General features: G+C 38.4%; 1 protein-coding gene across 1 annotated transcript in view; it reads left to right on the top strand.

Annotated features, from left to right (window-relative positions):
• The window catches only part of Kpna6 (karyopherin subunit alpha 6), a 59,416-nt gene that overhangs the window by 23,731 nt on the left and 14,794 nt on the right, over positions 1-20,891 (top strand). Inside the window, exons 2-5 of the mRNA XM_027937055.2 lie at positions 15,983-16,116; positions 17,967-18,059; positions 18,855-18,954; positions 20,553-20,647. Coding sequence (XP_027792856.1) covers positions 15,983-16,116; positions 17,967-18,059; positions 18,855-18,954; positions 20,553-20,647 — 422 coding nt within the window. The remainder of the gene's footprint in view (positions 1-15,982; positions 16,117-17,966; positions 18,060-18,854; positions 18,955-20,552; positions 20,648-20,891) is intronic.

Below are 20,891 nucleotides of genomic sequence, written 5' to 3' on the forward strand. Positions count from 1 at the left end.
CCCAATACCACAAAATAAATAAATAAATTATACCTGTGATTAAGTGGAACACTATAGAAATCTTGCTACTTACTTGTGTATGACCTGAGCCTCAGTTTTTCTTTAAATATTTTTTTTTAGTTATAGATGGACACACTACCTTTATCTTATTTATTTATTTTTATGTGGTGCTGGGGATCAAACCTAGGGTTTCACATGTGCTTGGCAAGCGCTCTACCACTGAGCTACAACTCTAGCCCCTAAGCCTCTGTTTTTTAATCTATCAGTTGCTAGCAAACTATCACAGACTTAAATAACAGAAATATGTTTTCTCACAGTCTGGGAAGTAGAAATCCAAGATTAAAAGGTCAGCAATGTTGGTTTTTCTTTTTCTTTTTTTTTTTTTTTTGTACTGGGATTGAACTAATCGCTGAACTACATTCTCAGGCCCCCCCCCCCACTCACCCACCCCCTTTTATTTAATTTATTTATTTATTTTGAGACAAGTCTCATCGATTTACTTAGGGTCTCGCTCGCTAAGTTGATGAGGCTGGGCTCCAATTTGCAATCCTCCTTATTCAGCCTCCCAAATCACTGGGATTACAGGCATATGCCACTGTATCTGACAGGTTTGGCTTTTTCTGAGACCTTTCTGTGACTTCTGTTTTCATTGTATTCTCACTTTCTTATAAGGACATCAGTTATTGAATTAGCAAAACCTTACTTAACCTTAATTACCTCTGTAGGACTCTATTTCTAAATATAATCACATTCTGAGGGACTGGGGGTTAAGATTTCAGCCTATGAATTTTGAGGAGTACATTTCAGCTGTTAGAGGATTCATACCTATTTTGTATTGTTGCTTGCCCTTTGGTTCTAAACCGTTAGAAAATACGTGGCAACATTAGGTGTTTATTCCTTAGAAATAGAAGGTATAATTTTAGGGACCTATACAGTTGTCCCAGATGTGGAATACCTATAAAAATTTAAAGCCAAGCACACACATAATCCCAAAGGCTCAGGAAGGAGGAGCAAACTCAGGGGTAGCCCGGGTAATTTAGCAAGACCCTGTCTCAAAATGAAAATTAAAAAGACTGGGAGTGTGACACAGTGGTAAAGTGCCCCTGAGTTCAAACCCTGGTACCACCAAAATTTAAAGAGTTGAGGAAAAAATGTACAATGTGCTAATTTTAAAATCATTACTATGGTCACAGAATTGAAAACTTGGGACTCGGTGGGCTAAGAAAACCCCAAGGTTTTCTGCAACAGTCAGGTGCTAGAAAAGGTGGGTTTTTTTTGTTGTTGTTGTTTTGGTGTGTGTGTGTGTGTGTGTGTGTGTGTGTGGTGCTGGGGATTGAACCCAGGGTCTTGTGCATGCGAGGCAAGCATTCTACTAACTGAGCTATATCCCCAGCCCCAAAAGTTTTATTTTTATTGTGGATTTTCTTGATCTTGCCTGAGCAAGTAATTGAATGCATGACAAAAAAGCCTCCTGGCCTTTTGTGTCTTTGAGTGGTAACCTAGTCTTCTTTTGGTTACTGATTGCTTATGTGCGTCTGCAGGTAAATATTCATCCTTCCAATTTAAGCTTCCCTGCCTGCTTCTCCAGTGAAGTCAGAAGCAAATATTTGTGATAGTTTCTTATCACCATGGTGACTAAAGAAACAGAGTCTATGTCCCCTTCCAGCTTCACTGTCAACTCTGCTCAAAGGAGGGGACAGCCTCTAGGAGAGCCCAGGCTCAGTCATGAAAAACCATGTATCAGGTAATAGGCGACAGAATTCCAGTCTTGCCTTAAGGAGTCTTTCTTCTACTTATATTCAGGCACAGGGGCAACTAGCGACCCCATGGAGAAGCCATTGCAGTTCCTTAGAATTTTTTTTTTAAACACAGTAAGTTTACCTGATCTTGCCAAGTGGATGTGAAGATTTGCACGTTTTAAGACCTTACTGCTTCTGTAGGTTCCCTAAACTACTTTCTAGAATGATCAGAGGCACCTTCTAAAGTTTCATTTCCTCGGTAGCTATAGTTCTAGAATCAGCTCTCTCCCCTCAACATCCAGTTTCACTTCTCTTTCAATTAGGTTCCCTTGCAGACTACTCCTTCCATCATCCATTAATGTACTTCATTTCATTCCTATTCCTGCTGAAGAACCAGCTCAAATCTTATCTATCTGCTCAAATCCATCTTTGAAAGATTTCTTTTAAATTCTATTATCAATTGCCCCTATTCCTTCAGATAAATGGAATAATAGAATTAGTTGTCCCCATCTGTGTGTCTGTAAAACTTATTTTTTTATCCCTTTTCCAATACTGTTAGTCTCTTTTTCAGATTAGAAATGGAGAAAATGAGAGATAACCTGTAAGGGAAAAGTAGGATGTTAAGGCTTCAGGCCGTTGTACCTACATCAGTATAGTCAACTTCACTTTTTTATCTCCCTTGGTACTCGACCACTGAGCCACATCCCCAGCCCTTTTATATATTTTACTCATATTTTCATATTTTATTTATTTAGAGATAGGGTCTTGTTCAAGTTGCTTAGGGCCCCGCTAAGCTGCTAAGACTGGCTTTGAACTTGAGATCCTCCTGCCTCAGCTCAACTTCACTTTTATCAGTTTTTTAAACATTGGGATTCTATGTCAGATGTAATTGGAACAAGTACTCTGCCATTTTTTAAAAATATATTCTTAGTTGTCGATGGCCCTTTATTGATTTTATTTATTTATATAGTGGTGCTGAGAATTGAACCCAGTTCCTCACACATGCTAGGCAAGTGCTCTACCACTGAGCCACACCCTCAGCCATACTCTGCCATTTAAAAAAAAAAAAAACTTTTTGTGGTAAAATGTGTTTAAGTATACAATTCAGTATAATATTAATATCCATAATATTTATGTTACATAACCATCAATACCATTTTCAGGTTTTTATCACCCCAAACAGAATCTGTACCTGTTAAGCAATAACTGCCCATTCCCCCCCTCTCAGGACCTACTAACTGCTAATCTACTGTCTCCATGAATTTGCCTATTCTAGGTATCTCATATGAGAAGAATCATATAATTTATCCTATTTTACTTATTTCCCTTTGCATACTATCTTTAAGGTTCATCCACTTTTTGGCTATTTTGAATAATGCTAAAATGAATATTGGCTGCAAGTCTATTTTGAGTACCTTTTTTCAGTCTTTTTTGAGTATATACCCAAGAGTAGAATTGCTGGGTCATATGGTAAATCTATGTTTAATTTTTTGAGGAACCAACATTGTTTTTTCCACAGCAACAGCACCATTTTATATTCTTACCAGCAGTGTCCAGATTCCAGTTTATCCACATCCTTGCTAACACTTGCTTTTTATAATTCCAGACTTGTAGTTGTGAAATGATATATTTTAGTTTTGATTTGCCTTTCCTTAATGATTAAAAATGTTGAGCATCTTTTTTTTTTTTTAAATATATATATATATTTTTAGTTGTAACTGGACGCTTGTTACATGGTACTGAGGATCGAACCCAGTGCCTCAAATGTGCTAGGTGAGTGCTCTACTGCTGAGCCACAATCCCAGCCCCTGTTAATCATCCTTTTATTTGTATATTGGCCATTTGTATATATTCTTTGGAAAAATATTTTGAATTCTCTTTGCCTATTTTTAAATTAGGTGGTATGTGTGTTGAATTTTAGAAGTTCTTTATATAATCCACATTTTAAACTGTTAGAAATATGTTCTCCCATTCTGAAGGATCTTTTCAATTTCTTTTTTGTTTCTTTTGTTGTTTGTGCTTTTGGTGTCATACCTAAGAATATATCTTCAAATCCAGGGTCATAAAAATTTACCTCCTATGGTTTTTTCTAAGACTGTTGGTTTTAGCAGTATCAGGAATGGAACTCAGGGCTTTGCACATGCTGGGCAAGCAGTCTACATCCCCAGCCCTTTTTAAATTTTATTTTGAGACAAGATCTCACTCAACTAAGGGTGGCCTGGAACTTCTGATCCTCCTGCTTCAGTTTCCTGGGTAACAGAGATTGCAGCTGTGTTGACGTTCCCAATTTATTGAGTTGATTTTTTAATATGAGCAAGTCCAATTTGGCAATCTGGAAATCTAGTTGTCTGGTGCTATTTAGTGAAAAGACAGTTCTTTCCCCATTGAGTGGACTTGATACCCTTACCTGAAAATCATTTGGCAGGCCACAGATGTGGTTGTTGTTTTTTTTAATTGTTTGTGTCCACGCGCACATTCTGGATTGCTCTACCACTGAACCACAGAGCTAATCCTTTTTTTAAGTTTTTGTTTTGAGGCAGGGTCTCAATAAGTTGTCCAGGCTGTCCTTGAACTTTCTATTCTCTTGCCTCATCTGAGTTACTGGAATTACAGGCATGTACTACCACACCCAGCTGTGTGGGTTTTGTCTGAACTCACAGTTCTGTTTAATTGGTCTATATATCTATCCTTATGTCATTACCACACTTTTGGTTACTGTGGCTTTATATAGATTATTCCACCCCCAAAAATGTGGAATCCAAAACTTTTTGAGCTCTGATGTCATACCACCATTAGAAAATTTTATACCTGACCTTGTGTGACAAGTCAAAGTACAAGTAGAAATACGGTGTGGTGGTTTTACCAAAAACTGGGTCCTTGTCCCTGGTGCCAATCTAATAATGAGGACATGGTTTTGAGAAAAAGGGAAAAAAAGTTTATTGCTTTGCTAGCAAAGGAAAAACACAGGGGACTCCTGTCCTAGAGGCTGTGATTCTGCCCATCAGCAGGAACAGGGACTTTTAAAGAGGTAAGTAAAAGGCTACATGCCACATGTTCTCTGTCTGGAGTTGGAATTCACTTGAAATTTGGGAGATAATAATTTCTGAAATCTTCTGATTTTTTGGGGTACCATCCCCCAAAGTCTGGATTATTTTGTTCCTATGATGGTTATATACTTAGGAACAGATAAATCTGCCTAGAATGAGGAAGAAAGGTAATCCTTTCCCCCGAGATTATGGAGGATCAGGGAGAGAGGAAGAGAAAGACACATGTCCATTTTAAAAATAAGTTTAAAACATAAAGTGGACCACTGTTTAAGTGGCACATGCTTGTAGTCACAGCAGTTTTGGGAGGCTGAGTCAGGAGGACTAGATGTTCAAGGCCAACCTAGGCAATTGACACCTTGTTCCAAAATACAAATAAAATGGATTGGGGATGTAGTTCATGAGTAGAGCACCCCTGTGTTTAGTCACCATGACCACACACACACCCACAAAACATATACACATACACACACAAGATGTAGAGGAACTAAAAATATTGTATAAAAGTACCTTCAGGGGGCTGGGGTTGTGGCTCAGTGGTAGAGTGCTTGCTTAGCATGTGTGAGGCACTGGGTTCAATTCTCAGCACCACATATAAATAAATGAATAAAATAAAGGTCCATCAACATCTAAAAATTTTTTTTTTTAAGAAAATGTTCTCCCATTCTGAAGGATCTTTTCAATTTCTTTCAGGCTATGCGTACAAGGTGTGTTATGTGAAACATAAGTGAATTTTGTGTTTGTACTTGGGTACCGAAGATATCTCATTGCATATATGCAAATACAGTATGTGTTTATTTGTAAATTTTGTGTGTATTCCAAAATCCAGAATACTTCTGGTACCAAGCATTTTGGATAAGGGATACTCAACCTGTAATAACTTATGAAATTAGAAAATGTGAGTCCTATTTTAAGAGTCTGTTGTTTAATTTCCACATATTTATTAATTTTCCAATTCTTCCGGTATTGCTTTCGAGCTTCATTCCATGCAGTCAGTATGATCATAATCTTCGATCTTTTTTTTTTTTTTTTTTGGTATTAGGAATTGAATCCAGGGGCACTTTACCCTTAAGTAATAGCCTGCCCACCCCCCCCCCCCTTTTTTTTTCCTTTTTTGGAGAAAAGGTCTTGCTAAGTTGCTAAAGCTGGCCTCAAACCTGCAGTATTCATGCCTCAGCCTCCCAAGTCTCAGGGATCATAGGCATGCACCACCATGCCTGGCAGAGTCATCTTTTTAAATGTATTGAGAGTTTTTTTTGTGTGGCTTAATGTGCTCTGTCATGAAGAATGTTCCATATACACTTGAGGAGAATATGTACTCTTTTATTTTTGGGTGGAATGTTTTTTTATATATCTGTTAGGTCAAGTTTGTTTATAATGTTCAAGTCCTCTCTTTCCTTATTGATCTTCTATTTAGGTGTTCTGTTCGTTATTGGAAGTAGTATACTGAAGTCTTTGTGTTTTTTTGAACCAAGAATTGAACCCAGTGGTTCTATACCACTGATCTGCGTCTTCAGCCCTTTTTACTTTTTGAGACAGGGTCCAATTAAGTTGACAAGGCTGTGTTCTCCTGAGCTTGCAATCCTCTGACCTCAGCCTCCCGAGGAGCTAGAATTATAGGAGTTCACCACTGTGCCTGGCCAGAGCCTGGCACGTGGTAAGTGAGCACTCTTCTACTGAACCACAACCCCAGTCCATTTACAGAGTTTTTGACTGATAAAAGTTTTTTCTTTCATCATTTTGTTATCTCATTGCCTTCTGATATGGTTTCCGAAGATCAATTAGCTATTGAGGAGATCCTTTGTATGTGGTGAGTCACTTTTTTCTTAATTTGTAGATTCTCTCTTTGTCTTTTAACAGTTTGAGCACATGTCTCATTCTAGATCTCTTTTAGTTTATTCTCTTTAAGGCTCATTGAACTTCTTCATGTATAGATTCATGTCTTTCATTAAATTTGAGAAGTTTATAACCATTATTTCCTTAAATGTTATTTCTGCCCCCTTTTGTTTTCTTTTTGGTAATTCCACAGTGTATAATATTAGTCCTTATAAGTGGTGTTCCATGGGTCCATTAGATTGTTTATTTTCTTCATTCTTTTGTTTTTGTGCTCCTCAGATTAGGTAATTTCAATTGTTCTGTCTTCAAGTTTACTACCACTTTTCTCCTTTTTCAAATCTGCTATTGAACCCTTGTAGTAAATTTTTCATTTCAATAATTGTAATTTTCAGATTTAGAACATGTTTGGCTACATTTTATAATTTCTTTCTACTTATTGACATTCTCATTTTGATCATATATTGTTTTCCTGATGTTCTTCAGTTTTTTGTCTTTTTTCTTAAGCTTTTTGAGCATATTTAAGATAGCTGTTTTAAAGTCTTTGTCTAGTAAGTTCAGTATTTGGGTTTCCTCAAGAATGGTTTCTAGTGCTGGGGTTGTGGCTCAGTGGTAGAGCACTTGCCTAGCATGTGTGAGGCCCTGGGTTCAATCCTTAGTACCACATAAAAATAAAGGCATTGTGTCCATCTACAACTAAAAAAATTATACGTGTAAAAAATGCTTTCTATCATTTTATTTCTGGATTAGGCTATTACCTATCTCTTTGTATGCCTTGTAATTTTTAAATGGATATTTGAACATTATAATGTGGTAACTCTGGAAATTATTTTGGTTTTCTATTTGTCCCATCTGTTTTTGGCTCTAACCCACCCGTCCCCTTACCTGCTTTCTTTTGGAATTATTTTTTAACTTTTTAGTTGTCAATGGACCTCTATTTTATTTATTTATATGCAGTGCTGAGACTCAAACCCAGTGCCCCACACAAGCCATGCAAGTGCTCCACCACTGAGCCACAATCCTAGCCCTCTTGGAGTTTTTAAAAGTAATTTCACAAGCTGGGTGCACTGGCACATGCACATTTCTATAATCCCTGCAGCTCAGGAAGTAGAGGCAGGAGGATCAGCCTCAGCAATTTAGTGAGGTCCTATGCAACTCAGCGAGACCCTGTTTCTAAATAAAATATAAAAATGGGGTTTGAGGTGGGGTTCAGTGGTTAAGAACCCTGGGTTTAATCCCTGATACCCCACCCCCCAAAAAAAAGAGTAATTTCACTTTAGCTTCATTATTGGTTAATTTGTTTTAAAGAATTATTGCCCCAGTGATGGTGATTGAATTGAGGGACACTTACACTGAGCTACATCTTAAGGCCTTTTTAGTGGTGGTGGTGGGTTGTGCTGGGGATCAAACCCAGGGCCTTGTGCATGTGAGGCAAGCACTCTATCAATTGAGCTACATCCCCAGCCCCATCTTAAGCCCTTTTTATTTTTTGAGACAGGGTCTTGCCAGATTGCTGAGGCTGGCCTTGAACTTGTATTCTCATGAGTACCTGGGATTACAGGCATATACCATCGAACCTGGCGTAAAGACAATTTTTAGGTGTGTGTGTGGGGTTATAAATTTACTTAAAGTATTTATCATTTCTAGTGTTCTTCATTTTGTGGAAATGTGAGTTTCCATCAAGTGTCATTTTCCTTCTGCATGAAGAACTTTAAAATTTTTTTTGATGCAGGTCTACCAGAAACAGTTTTTCAGCTTTTATTTCTATGGACAAATCTTTTTTTTTCCTCCCTCCCTCCCTCCCTCCCTCCCTTCCTCCCTCCCTCCCTCCCTCCCTCCCTCCCTTCCTTCCTTCCTTCCTTCCTCCCTGGGATTTAACCCAGGGGCACTTACCCATGGAGCCACATCCCAGCCCTTTTTTATATTTTGTTTAGAGACAGGGTCTCACTTAGTTGCTGAGGCTGGCTTTGAACTCACAATTTCCTGAGCCACTAGGGTTACAAGTGTGTGCCACCTCGCCCAGTCGTACTTTTGGTGTTTTTGTTTTTTTTTTAATATATATATATTTGTAGTTGGACACAATCCCTTTGTTTTATTTATTTATTTTTATGTGGTACTGAGGATTGAACCCAAGGCCTCGCACATTCTAGGTGATTGCCCTACCGCTAAGCCACAACCCCAGCGTCCTTCCACCAGCTCTTTTTTTTGGTACCAGGGATTGAACTCAGGGGCACTTGACCACTGAGCCACATCCCCAGCCCTGTATTGTATTTCATTAGAGACAGGGTCTTGCTTAGCGCCTCCCTGAACTGCTGAGGCTGGCTTTGGACTCGCGATCTTCCTGCCTTGCCTGCCGAGCCATTGGGATTACAGGCTGCGCCACCACACTTGGCCAATCATTTTTTTAAAATATTTTTATTAAAATAAAAAAATAAATAAATAAAATATTTTTATTGTTATATCAGTCAGTTTTCTATTATGGTGAAATACCTGAGGCTATGTAATTTTATAAATAAGTTTTTTATTTAGTTCATAGTTCTGAAAATTCAAGAGTATATTACTGACATCAGCTCTGTTCTAGTGAATACCTTATGGGATGGCATTACAATAATGTTATGAGAGAGACATATGACCAAGCTTAGACTGTCATAACAACCTACTAACAGTTCACTCATGAAAAATAATTTATGGGTCCCCAGAGAACTACCTTAGTTCCTTTTAAAACCAATGCCCCCTGTGATCTATGACCTCTTTTTAGATCCCACCTTCCTAAACTTCTCACCACCTGTCACACTGATGACCAGACTTCCAACACATGAAACATTAAGGGAGAATACACATCCAAACCTTAGCAATTGGATATAGAGTTCTAGTTTGAAAGATTTTCTTCTTTTAATATACTTATGGTATAGTTTCTGACAAAAAGTCAGGCCTTTTTTTTTTTAAGACAGGTCTTGCTAAATTGTTGAGATTGGCCTTGAACTTTCAATTCTCCTGCCTCGGCCTCCCAAATCACTGGGATTACAGGGATGCACCACTGTGCCTAACCAAGTCATCCAGTCTTATCTTTGATCTTTATGTAAATGGTCCTTGACTGTTTTTCTTTTCATTATTGCTGGTTTTCAGGTGTTTTGTTTGGTTTTGCTTTGTTTAGTTGTCAATGGACTTTATTTATTTATATATGGTGCTGAGAATCAAACCCAGTGCTTCATGCATTCTGGGCAAGCACTCTACCACAGCCCCTTCAGGGTTTTGACCATAATTTGCCTTGTTGTCGTCTCTGTTTTTATCATACCTTTTAGGCAGTATACCATCAAGTTTGAAATTTTTTTAATCTTCATTCATAATCCTTCCCCCTCATTTTCTCCTGTGAAACCAGTTACAAATATATTAGAACATATGATACTTTCACACAGGCCCCTGAAGTATCATTTATAGGTCTGCCTGTGTTAACTGATTTTATCCTCTTTATGAGTCAAAATTTTCCTAGTTCTTGGCATGTCTAGTAATTTGGGGGGTGCCAGGAATTGAATTCAGGGGTACTCAACCACTAAGCCACATCCCCAACTCTATTTTGTATTTTATTTAGTGACAGGGTCTCACTGAGTTGCTTAGCACCTCGCTTTTGCTCAGGCTGGCTTTGAACTTGCGATCCTCCTGATAAAAGTTTTGATTGATAAAAGTTTTTTTATCAGTCAAAGGGCAAAGGAAAATCACAAGTTTGAGTCTCATCTCAGCATCTCTTTTTTAAAAAATAAATATCTTTATTTTATTTTATTTATTTATTTTTATGTGGTGCTGAGGTTCGAGCCCATCGCCCCACACATGCTAGGTGAGTGCTCTACTGCTGAGCCACAACCCCAGCCCTTGTCTCAGCATCTTAGTGAGGCCCTAAGCACCTTAGCAAGACCCTGTGTCAAAAAATAAAAAGGGCTGGAGATAGGACTTAGTGGTAAGACACCTCTAGGTTAAATCCCCAGTACTACTACTACTACTACTACTACTACTACTATTACCAATAATAATAAAACAGTTCCAAGTGTGTATACCCCTAATGAAATAGTGTTAAAATATTTAAAGAAAAATGAAATTACAGGTAAAATAGATACATTCAGTATTGAAAAAAATCAGTAAAGCAATAGAAGAGTTGAACAATGTAAGTGGTTAACACTGGCAGACACCTGTATTCCCAGCTACATGGGAAGCTGGGACAGGAGGATCGCAAGTTTGAGGCCAACTTAGCAAGACCCTTTCTCATAATGAAAAATAAGAAGTGCTGGTAATATGGCTCAGTGGTACAGTGTCCCTAGATTCAATCCCCAGTACTGTGACCCCCCAAAAGAAGAAGAGTTGAACGATGTGATGAACCACTTAATTCATTAGACACATGACATATAGAATGCCATACACAATAATGGAAAAGTACACATTCTCCTTAAACGCACATTAAACACGGAGATTGTTTTCTTTTTTTTTGCTTAAGACTTACTTGGACTATAGGGGCTGGGGTTGTGGCTCAGTGGTACCACACTTGACTGGCATGTGTGAGGCACTGGGTTCAATTATCAGCACCACATATAAATAAATAAAATAAAGGTGTATCAATGACTAAAAAAATACTTTAAAAAAAAGGACTTGGACTATAGTGTCATTTATTAGAAATAACAAAGTTCCCAAGCATTACTGATTTTTTTTTTTTAAGAGAGAGAGAGAGAGAGAGAAAATTTTTTTAATATTTATTTTTTAGTTTTCGGCGGACACAACATCTTTATTTGTATGTGGTGCTGAGGATCGAACCCGGGCCGCACGCATGCCAGGCAAGCGCGCTACCGCTTGAGCCACATCCCCAGCCCAACATTACTGATTTTTAAATAAAATCCATGGATATTAACTATTCATAACTGCATTATAATGATTTTAATTTGGAGAAAATTTACAAGTCTTAGGTATTAAATTGTATCATAAGGTCATTACATTAATGACATAATTTAAGTACACATTAATTACATAATTAAGTATACAGTTTAGAATAACAGGATAAGTACAAAGAAGATAGAAATCTTACAGTAGGGCTGGGGTTGTGGCTCAGTGGTAGAGCACTTTGCCTAGCATGTGTGAGGCACTAGGTTCAATTCTCAGCACTACATAAATAAATAAAATAATAAAGGTATTATGTCCATCTACAATTTAAAAATATTTTTTAAGAAATTATACAAAGAAGGTTGGGAATGCAGCTCAGTGCTAATTGTCCCTGGATTGAATCCCAGCACTCCCCCAAAGGAAAAAAAAATAAGTATGGAAAGGTTTGTTTAACAATACACATACAGAAAAAGCACACAAAAAATTTAACTACATTAAAGTTAAGAACTTATGGGTGTGGTGGCTCATGCCTGTAATCCCAGTGGCTCAGGAGGCTGAGGCAGGAGGATCATGAGTTCATAGCCAGCCTTAGCAACTTAGTGAGGCTCTAAGTAACTCAGTGAGACCCTGTCTCTAAATAAAATATTTTAAAACATGGTTTGTTTGCACAAAAGGAGAAATATGGCTAGTAAATCATATGAAATCTAACCTCATTAGTAATGTGGAATAATGCAAGTACTTATACCTCAGTGGAATATTGTATCACACCTAGTGTACTGAAAAGTGATGATTCTAAGTGTTGTTCAAGATAATATATCAGGAGCTGAGGTTGTGGCTCAGTGGTAGAGCACTTGCCTAGCATGTGTGAGGCACTGGGTTTGATTCTTAGCACCATATATAAATAAATAAAATCCATTGTCAACTAAAAAAATATTTTTAAAAGAACAAAACTATATATTAAAAAAAAGATTATATATCAGTGGGAACCTTTTGTGTATTGCTTAGCTAGTTAAATTAGCAACATACTGGAAGACAACTTTGACATTACAACTCATTCCTTAGAGCATCAATTCTCAAAACATGGTCTGCAGACCCCAGTGTATCCTTGTGACCACCACTTCAGAGGGTTTTTGAAGTAAAGACTAAAATGTTGTTTGCCATTTTCACTGTATTGATATCTGTACTTATGCTTTAGCTCAAATCAAGGCAGTGGTATCAAAGAATACTAGTAATCTTTGTATTCTTTACCATCAACTGTATTTTTTTAAAAATAATATCCTTGGTGAGGCCAGGCTCAGTGGCCCATAGCTGTAATCCCAGTGACTTGGGAGACTAAGACAGGAAGATCCCAAGTTTGAAGCTAGTTTCAGCAACTTAGTGAGACCCTTCTCAAAATACAAAAAGGCTCAGAGTGTAGCTCAGTGATATAATTCCCAGTGCCACCATAAATAAATAAATAAATAAAAGTATATCCTTAGTGATTGATCTGGGCATGTATCTCAGTGGTAGAGTGGTTGCTTAGTATGTGCAAGCTTCTGGGTTCTGTCAAAAGAAGACTATCCCCAATGAAGCCATACAAATTCAACCCTTGAAAAATATCTGGGGAAAAATCACCTGTGAGCTCAAATTGTTAACTATAAACTAGACTTGATGGGGGGAGGGAGGGTACTGGTGATTGATCCCAGGGAAGCTTAACCACTGAAACACATTTCTAGCCCCTTTTCTTAGCTGTATATTTTATTAGAGACAGGGTCTCGATGAGTTGCTTAGGACCTTGATAAATTGCTGAGGTTGGCTTTGAACTCCCAATCCTCCTGCCTCAGCCTCCAGAGCCAATGGGATTATAGGCATGCATCACTGAACCTAGCTAAACTAGCCTTTTTTTTTTTAAGTATTTATTTTTAGTTGTTGATGAACCTTTATTTTATTCACTTATTTATATGCAGTGCTGAGAATCAAATCCAGTGCCCCACACATGCCAGGCAAGCACTTTTACCAATGAGCCACAACTCCAGTCTGACCTTTTTTAAAAAAAATAAAATAATAATTATTTTTTAATTTTTTAAATTATTATTTTTGTTGTTATTATTGTTTATTTATTTTTAAGTGGTGCTGAGGATCGAACCCAGTGCCTCACATTGCAAGGCCACATGTGCTCTGCCACATGTGCTCTGCCACTGAGCCACCTCCCCAGCCTCCTCCCCCCTTTTTTTAATGAATCTTTTTTTTTTTAATATTTACTTTTTAGTTGTAGTTGGATGCCATACCTTTATTTTACTTATTTTTATGTGATGCTGAGGATTGAACCCTGGACCTTGCACTTGCTAGATGAATGCTCGGCTGAGCCACAACCCCAGCCCTCTGACATTTTTTTTTTTTACACTATTTTTACTTGGAAGAATGAATATCAGACAAACTATGGTTATTCAGGCTTGGATATTAGGGATTTTCATAAAATGAGTCAGTATTTGCCAATAATCCAATTTTAGCTTTTAAGCAGAATTTCAGCTGAGTGTGCGGGTGTGGTAGTGCACACCTATAATTAATCCAGCAACTCAGGAAGATCAGTGTGTGTGTGGGGGTGGGGGTTCTGGGGATTGAACCCAAGGCCTTGTGCATGAGAGGCAGGCACTCTATCAACTTAGCTATATCCTGAGCCCTGGCCTCAGCAATTTTGTGACACCCTGTCTAAAAAAAATAAAAAGGGCAGGGGATGTAGGTAGCTCAGTGGTAGAATGACACTGAATTCAATCTTCAGTACTATCCTTACCCCCAAAATTTAGAATTTCAGAAAATGTATCTATCACTGATTCCTCAGTAGCTTCCCCATAGATTCGTGGGTTTTTTTTGTTGTTGTTGTTGTTGTTGTTTTGGTACTGGGGATTGAACTCATTAGAGACGGGGTCTCACTGAGTTGCTTAGTGCCTTGCAATTGCAGAGGTTGGCTTTGAACTTGCGATTCTCCTGTCTCGGTCTCTCAAGCCACTGGGATTACAGGCATGTGCCACTGCGCCCAGCATTCCCCATAGATTTGTAACAGGAAAGAGCTAGAGGGAAAAGACCCACAGAAAAATAGATAAAGTGTGATATAGTTAAACTGTGAAATAATAAAATAGGAAAAAATAATGAAATATAGCTACATGCAGAAACATGAGTGAATCTTAGAAACCCAGAAAATGGGGGTGAAATCACTTTCAGAAGACAAAACAGATTGTTTAAGGACATATATATGTGTGATTAATAGCAAAGACAAAAGTAAAAATGATAAAAATTCATGATAACGGGGCTTTGTTGTTGTTGTTGTTGGAGATGAGGGATTCTAGAATAGGGGAAGAGCCCAGGACGACTAATTTTAAGCATATTGGTAATGTTCTTAGGTTGGGTGATAGGTTTGCAGATATGTATTGTATTATTTTGCTTGGTAATATCTGAGTTTATTGGGCAAATCATATGGCTCTTTTCTTTTTTGTGGAATGGCTTGATCATAACTTGTGATCATTTGCCCTGGCATTGTTCTGAGAAGTACTCACAGTCAACATTTTTTTTTTTCAGTGCCAGGGATTGAACCATGAGCCTTGTCCATGCTAGGCAAGTGCTACCACTGAGCAATATCCCCAGCCCATTTCACATGCATTAAACTGTTTAATCCTTATACAGGTTGAGCATTGAAAATTTGAAATCCCAAGCACTTTTGATCTTAAGTATTTAGGGTAAGGAGTACTCAGCCTGTAATAACTCAGTAAAATAGGAACGATCATGATCCTGTTTTTTGTTTGTTTGTTTATACCAGGGATTGAACCCAATGACACTTAACCAACTGAATTACATCCACAACTCTTTTTATTTCTTATTTTGAGACAGGGTCTCACTAAGTTGCTTAAGCCCTCACTAAGTTGTTGAGGCTGGCTTCAAACTTGCTATCTTTCTGCCTCAGCCTCCTAAGCTGCTGGGATTTCAGCTGTGTACCACTGTACCCAGTTGCGACCCTGTTTTAAAGAGAAGATCCTGGGCTGGGGATAGCGCTCAGTTGGTAGAGTGCTTGCCTTGTCTGCACAAGGCCCTGGGTTTGATTCCCTGGCACCCCCCCCCCCCAAAAAAAAAAAAAAAAAAGAAGAAGAAGAAGAAGATCCTGAAGGAAAAAGATTAAAGGAATTTGTTCAGGTTGCTCGACTAACAAGTTGAAGAACCAGGATTTGAACCCAGACAATCTGGTCCCTGGGCCCATACCTTTTTAACTACTATATGTATACCAATTGCTGTGATACCACCTATGTAACAAGCTTATTATGATTAAAGGAGACTGTTGAGTATGTGTTCACCTGCCATGTTTGTAGGCATGGCACAGGAGATTTTAGGTACAGTTATTGGATTATTGGGCCTCCCTGAGAAGCATTGGTCCTACTGGAATAGGGGAGGATAGAGCATGGTTAGGAACAAGAGCACAGTGAAAAAGAAATGCTGTCTACTTGAGAGTCTTTGACACTGTGTTTATATTTTCCTTTCTAGAGACCATGGCGAGCCCAGGAAAAGACAATTATCGAATGAAGAGCTATAAGAACAATGCCTTGAACCCCGAGGAAATGAGGCGAAGAAGAGAGGAAGAGGGCATTCAGCTCCGGAAGCAGAAGCGCGAGCAGCAAGTGGGTTAACCAGAATATTCTCAAACATTTTATCAGGGAAACAGTTTAATCGCTATGGTTAGCCTTTACCTTGACACTCAACTTTCCCTTAGGAATGTTTAGCTTAGCCACTTAGTGGGCCAGTCATTCCTAGCCCTTTTAATTTCTTTCTTTTTTTTTTTTTAAGACATGTCACTAAGTTAGTTGCTTAAGCTGGCCTTATAGCCTTAAACTTGTGGTGTTCTTCCTCAGCATTCAGTCAGTGGGATGACAGGTGTGCAAAACAGTATCCACCTTCCAGTCTGCTTTTGTGAAGAAGTGTTGGAAGCTTTAAGAAAGGGAGAACCAATCCCTAATTTGTGTCTTTTAGCCTTCAAGTTATACCTCCATGTGCCCCTTGTCTTTGTCACACTGCTGTCAGTGTAGGGTCAGTGTCCTTGAAGGCCCAGCTCCCAGACTCGTCCTTTAAGAGGCTTATCAGCCATTCTGGGCTGTCTTCTACTTGAGTTTATTCTTTGTAAGTGTCCCTCAGACTGAGACTATACTATTGCTTTACCTTACCACTGCCACATTGATGCCTTGCTTAGATCTAGATTTAGTTACCTAACCTGCTTTTGCCCACCTTCTTGCTATACTGTTATTCCTTTCCTTCAAAGCCCTTTGTCCCCTCACCTCCAATACTGGGAATTGAAACCAGGGGCACTCTACCATTGAGCTATATCCCTAGCACTTTTTGTTCTTTTATTTATTTTTATTGTTTCTAGACAGAGTTGGTCCTACTAAGTCGCTGAGGCTGTCTTCAAACTTGGCAATCTCTCTGCTTTAGCTTCCTGAGTTGCTGGGATTACAAGCAAGCATCACCAGACCCAGCGCCTTCAAAATCTTTCATACCTATCATCTTTTATATAAAAGGCAAAGAAATAGCGTTATTTGTTTTTTGTTTTGTTCTGTTTGCTTATAAAAATGTAAACTGGTTGGGGTTGTGGCTCAGCAGCAGAGCTCTCGCCTAGCACGGTGCAAGGCTCTGGGTTCAATCCTCAGCACTACATAAAAATAAATTTAAAAATAAAGATATTGTGTCCAACTACAACTTAAAAAAGAAAAAATGTGAACAATTAGCCAGGTGTGGTGGCACATGCCTGTAATCCTAGCAGCCCAGAAGCCTGAGGCAGGAGGATCACAAGTTCAAAGTCAGCCTCAGCAATTTAGTGAGAACCTATTTCAAAATAAAAATTTGAAAAGATCTAGGGATATGATTCAATGGTTAATATATCTCAGGTTCAATACCCAGAACCAACTTTTTTTTTTTTTTTAATTGCCAGGAATTGAACCCAGGGGTGCTAGCCACTGACTAAGCCCCATCCCCACCCTTTTTTATATTTTATTTAGAGACAAGGTGTCTCTGAGTTGCTTAGGGCCTTGCTAAGTTGCTGAGGCTGGCTTTGAACTCGAGATCCTCCTGCCTCAGCTTCCTGAGCCACTGAAATTATATGTGTCTGCCACCAGGCCAGGCAGTAAAAAAAATTTTTTTGAAAAGTGAACAATTCTATTGATGTAACATAAAAATAAAGCTATATGTAGGGCTGAGGTTGTGGCTTAGCAGTAGAGTGCACACCTAGCACATGTGAGATCCTGGGTTCGATCCTCAGCACCACATCAGGATAAATAAATAAAATAATGGTTTAAATAAAAGAAAGAATAAAGCTTTTTTGTGGTATTATTCCATGTCAGTATTTAAAGCTTGGCATCCTTTTCTCAGTTACTTTACCATTTGCTTGTTAGTTATGCCATAATTTAACATTGGATTATTGGTGTTTTGATTTGGTTTGTTTCAATGAGTGTCTTACCATTTTTCTTCACTTTACTTTTAGCTTTTTAAACGAAGAAATGTGGAGCTGATTAATGAAGAAGCCGCCATGTTTGATAGTCTCCTCATGGACTCCTATGTGAGCTCTACAACTGGGGTAAGGCCCTTGTATGTGCCTGATGCAGACCAGGGACATATTTGCTTCTACAGAATAGAAATTGGATGGTTCATGTCATTTAGTAGCTTTGCCAATAATGCTAAGCTCTTTCTTCCATGGGCCATTTTATAGATGGTCAGGGTTTGTTTTTGTTTTTTGGCTTTTTTTTTTGGTACTGGGGATTGAACTCAGGGGTACTTGACCATTGAACCACATCCCCGGCCCTATTTTGTATTTTATTTAGAGACAGGGTCTCACTGAGTTGCTTAGCGCCTCGCTTTTTGCTGAGACTGGCTTTGAACTCGCAATCCTCCTGTCTCAGCCTCCCAAGTCACTGGGGTTACAGGCATGCTCCACCTGGTCAGTTTAAAGAGTCAAAAAGGATTTATCTCTGATAGAAACACCTGAGGAAACATAAGAGAAGCCATTTTTTGCTTCAGAGATTAGGAATCACTTCTAAATGTTCCAACTTGAAGCAGCCATGGGTTAAACGAACGCTTTCTCCTAAGCTACTATGCCATCCTCTTACCCTAAAATTTTATAAAGAAGGATGCCAAGCAAGAGTGTGTGCTCACAGCCGGGTGTGGTGGCGTATGCCTATAATCCCAACGGCTCGGGAGGCTGAGACAGGAGGCAAATAAAATACAAAATAGGACTGGGTATGTGGCTCAGTGGTCAAGTGCCCCTGAGTTCAATTCCTAGTACCAAAAGAAAAAAAAAAAGTGTGTTTATATCTGTGTTCACATTTGGTTCTGGTGTTGGTTTGCAAAGTCCTAAACTTGTTTTATATTCTAGGAGAGTGTGATCACAAGAGAGATGGTGGAGATGCTCTTTTCTGATGATTCTGACTTGCAATTAGCAACCACACAGAAATTCCGGAAACTGCTCTCCAAAGGTATAAAGTCAGTCATTTTTGAAGAAACGCTATATGATTTAGCTTCTTTCCTTTCACTAGTATCAACTGTTCTGCCTCTTGATTATTCTGCTCTAACCCTTCTGGCTTTGGCATCTCTCTTTTTTTTTTTCAATATTTATTTTTTTAATTATAGGTGGACATAATATCTTCATGTTTATTTTATGTGGTTCTGAGGATCAAACCCAGGGCCTCATGCTTGCAAGGCAAACGCTGTACCACTGAGCTACAACCCCAGCCCCCTACCTACATTTTTATTTCACCCTTTACTTCTATCTAAAAATGTCAAGCTATCCCCTATACTCAGCAGTTTTTAATCTCCTTACTTATGTCCTTCTTTTTTCCCCCCCTCAATCTCTACAGGCAATTGGGATTTCTTACATAAAATAGCATAGTATTAACCTATACCTATCCTCTGGTATACTAGGTTCATCCCCAGATTATTAAATACCTAATACAGTGTAAATGCTATGTAAATAACTGTTACATTATCTAGGAAATAATGACAAACAGGGAAAAGTCTATATAGATTTTTTTTTTTCCCTTTTGGTACTGGGGATCAAATTTATGGTGCTCTACCACTGAACCATATCCCAGGGTTTGCAAATATTTTTGACAGACATTTGGTTGGATATACAGACGCAGAGGGTAAATGTACTTCCATTTTTAATATTTATTTTTTAGTTTTTGTTGGACACAGTACCTTTATTTATATATTTTTATGTGGTGGTGCTAAGGATCGAACCCAGGGCCCCGAATGCGCTAGGCAAGCCCTCTACTGCTGAGCCACAATCCCAGCCCAAATATACTTCTTCTAATAAGAGAAACTCTCTTCCCCACTAGGATGTAAGTTCTGTGAAGGTAGAGACTTTGGGTTTTGTTCACTAGTATAGAACTGCATGGCACATAGTTACTCTAAAAGAATTTGTTGTGTGAGCTGGGATTGTGACTCTGTGGTAGAGCGCTTGCCTAGCATGTGTGAGGCACTGGGTTCGATTCTTAGCACTGCATATAAATAAATGAATAAAATAAAGGTCCATCAACATCTAAAAATATATTTTAAAAAATATTGGTTGGTGAGCTGGGCACACAGTGGTACATGCCTATAATCTTCATTACCCCCACCCTCACAAAAAAAAAGGTGGGGGCAGCCTGCCCCAGTACCAAAGGAAAAAAAACTAATAATAGTATGTATATATATGATGTATGATAGGAAAAATACTTCTTACTCCAGTATATTAAGCATTCCTCCCAAGAAAAGACTACTGGTCTTAGAAGGGAAATGTGCTCATCCTTTGGACTTTCCTCTTTCCCTTATCATTTTGCACTTACATTCATTCATTCAGTAGATCAAAGTAAGCATATCTAAATTAGGAATGATTTTATGCTTCAGCATGACACCTATATTATGCAGTTCAGAAATGAGAAGGTATTTTTAAAACAATCTTACCAAAAGAGTATTTGGGAATGTTTGTAAGGGTGGTCAGAAATATCTAAGAAAGACTGTGAATTCACCCGAGTAAACAGATTAGCCAAAGCCTCTCCTTACTTTTCATCTTTCCCCCTCTTAACTCTTTCAGAACCTAGTCCACCAATAGATGAAGTTATCAACACTCCAGGAGTAGTTGATCGGTTTGTAGAGTTTCTGAAGAGGAATGAGAATTGTACATTACAGGTAAAGCCTAGGGGAATGCATGACCAGATGAAAGCCCTTCATCCAAGAAATTACAGTGAGATGTTTCTGCATCTCTCAGGAAATAGACAATAGTAATATGAAGAAACATTTAAGGGAATTGTCAGTTTCCCTCAGAGGTCTTGGCTTCAAAGAAGAGAGCCAAAAATAAAAAGGGCTGGAGACATACTCATGATAGAATACTTAATTAGCATGCATGAGATCCTGGGTCTGAACCCTAGTAGGA

Source organism: Marmota flaviventris, chromosome 10 (assembly GCF_047511675.1).
Source record: "Marmota flaviventris isolate mMarFla1 chromosome 10, mMarFla1.hap1, whole genome shotgun sequence".
NCBI classification, from domain to species: Eukaryota; Metazoa; Chordata; class Mammalia; order Rodentia; family Sciuridae; genus Marmota; species Marmota flaviventris.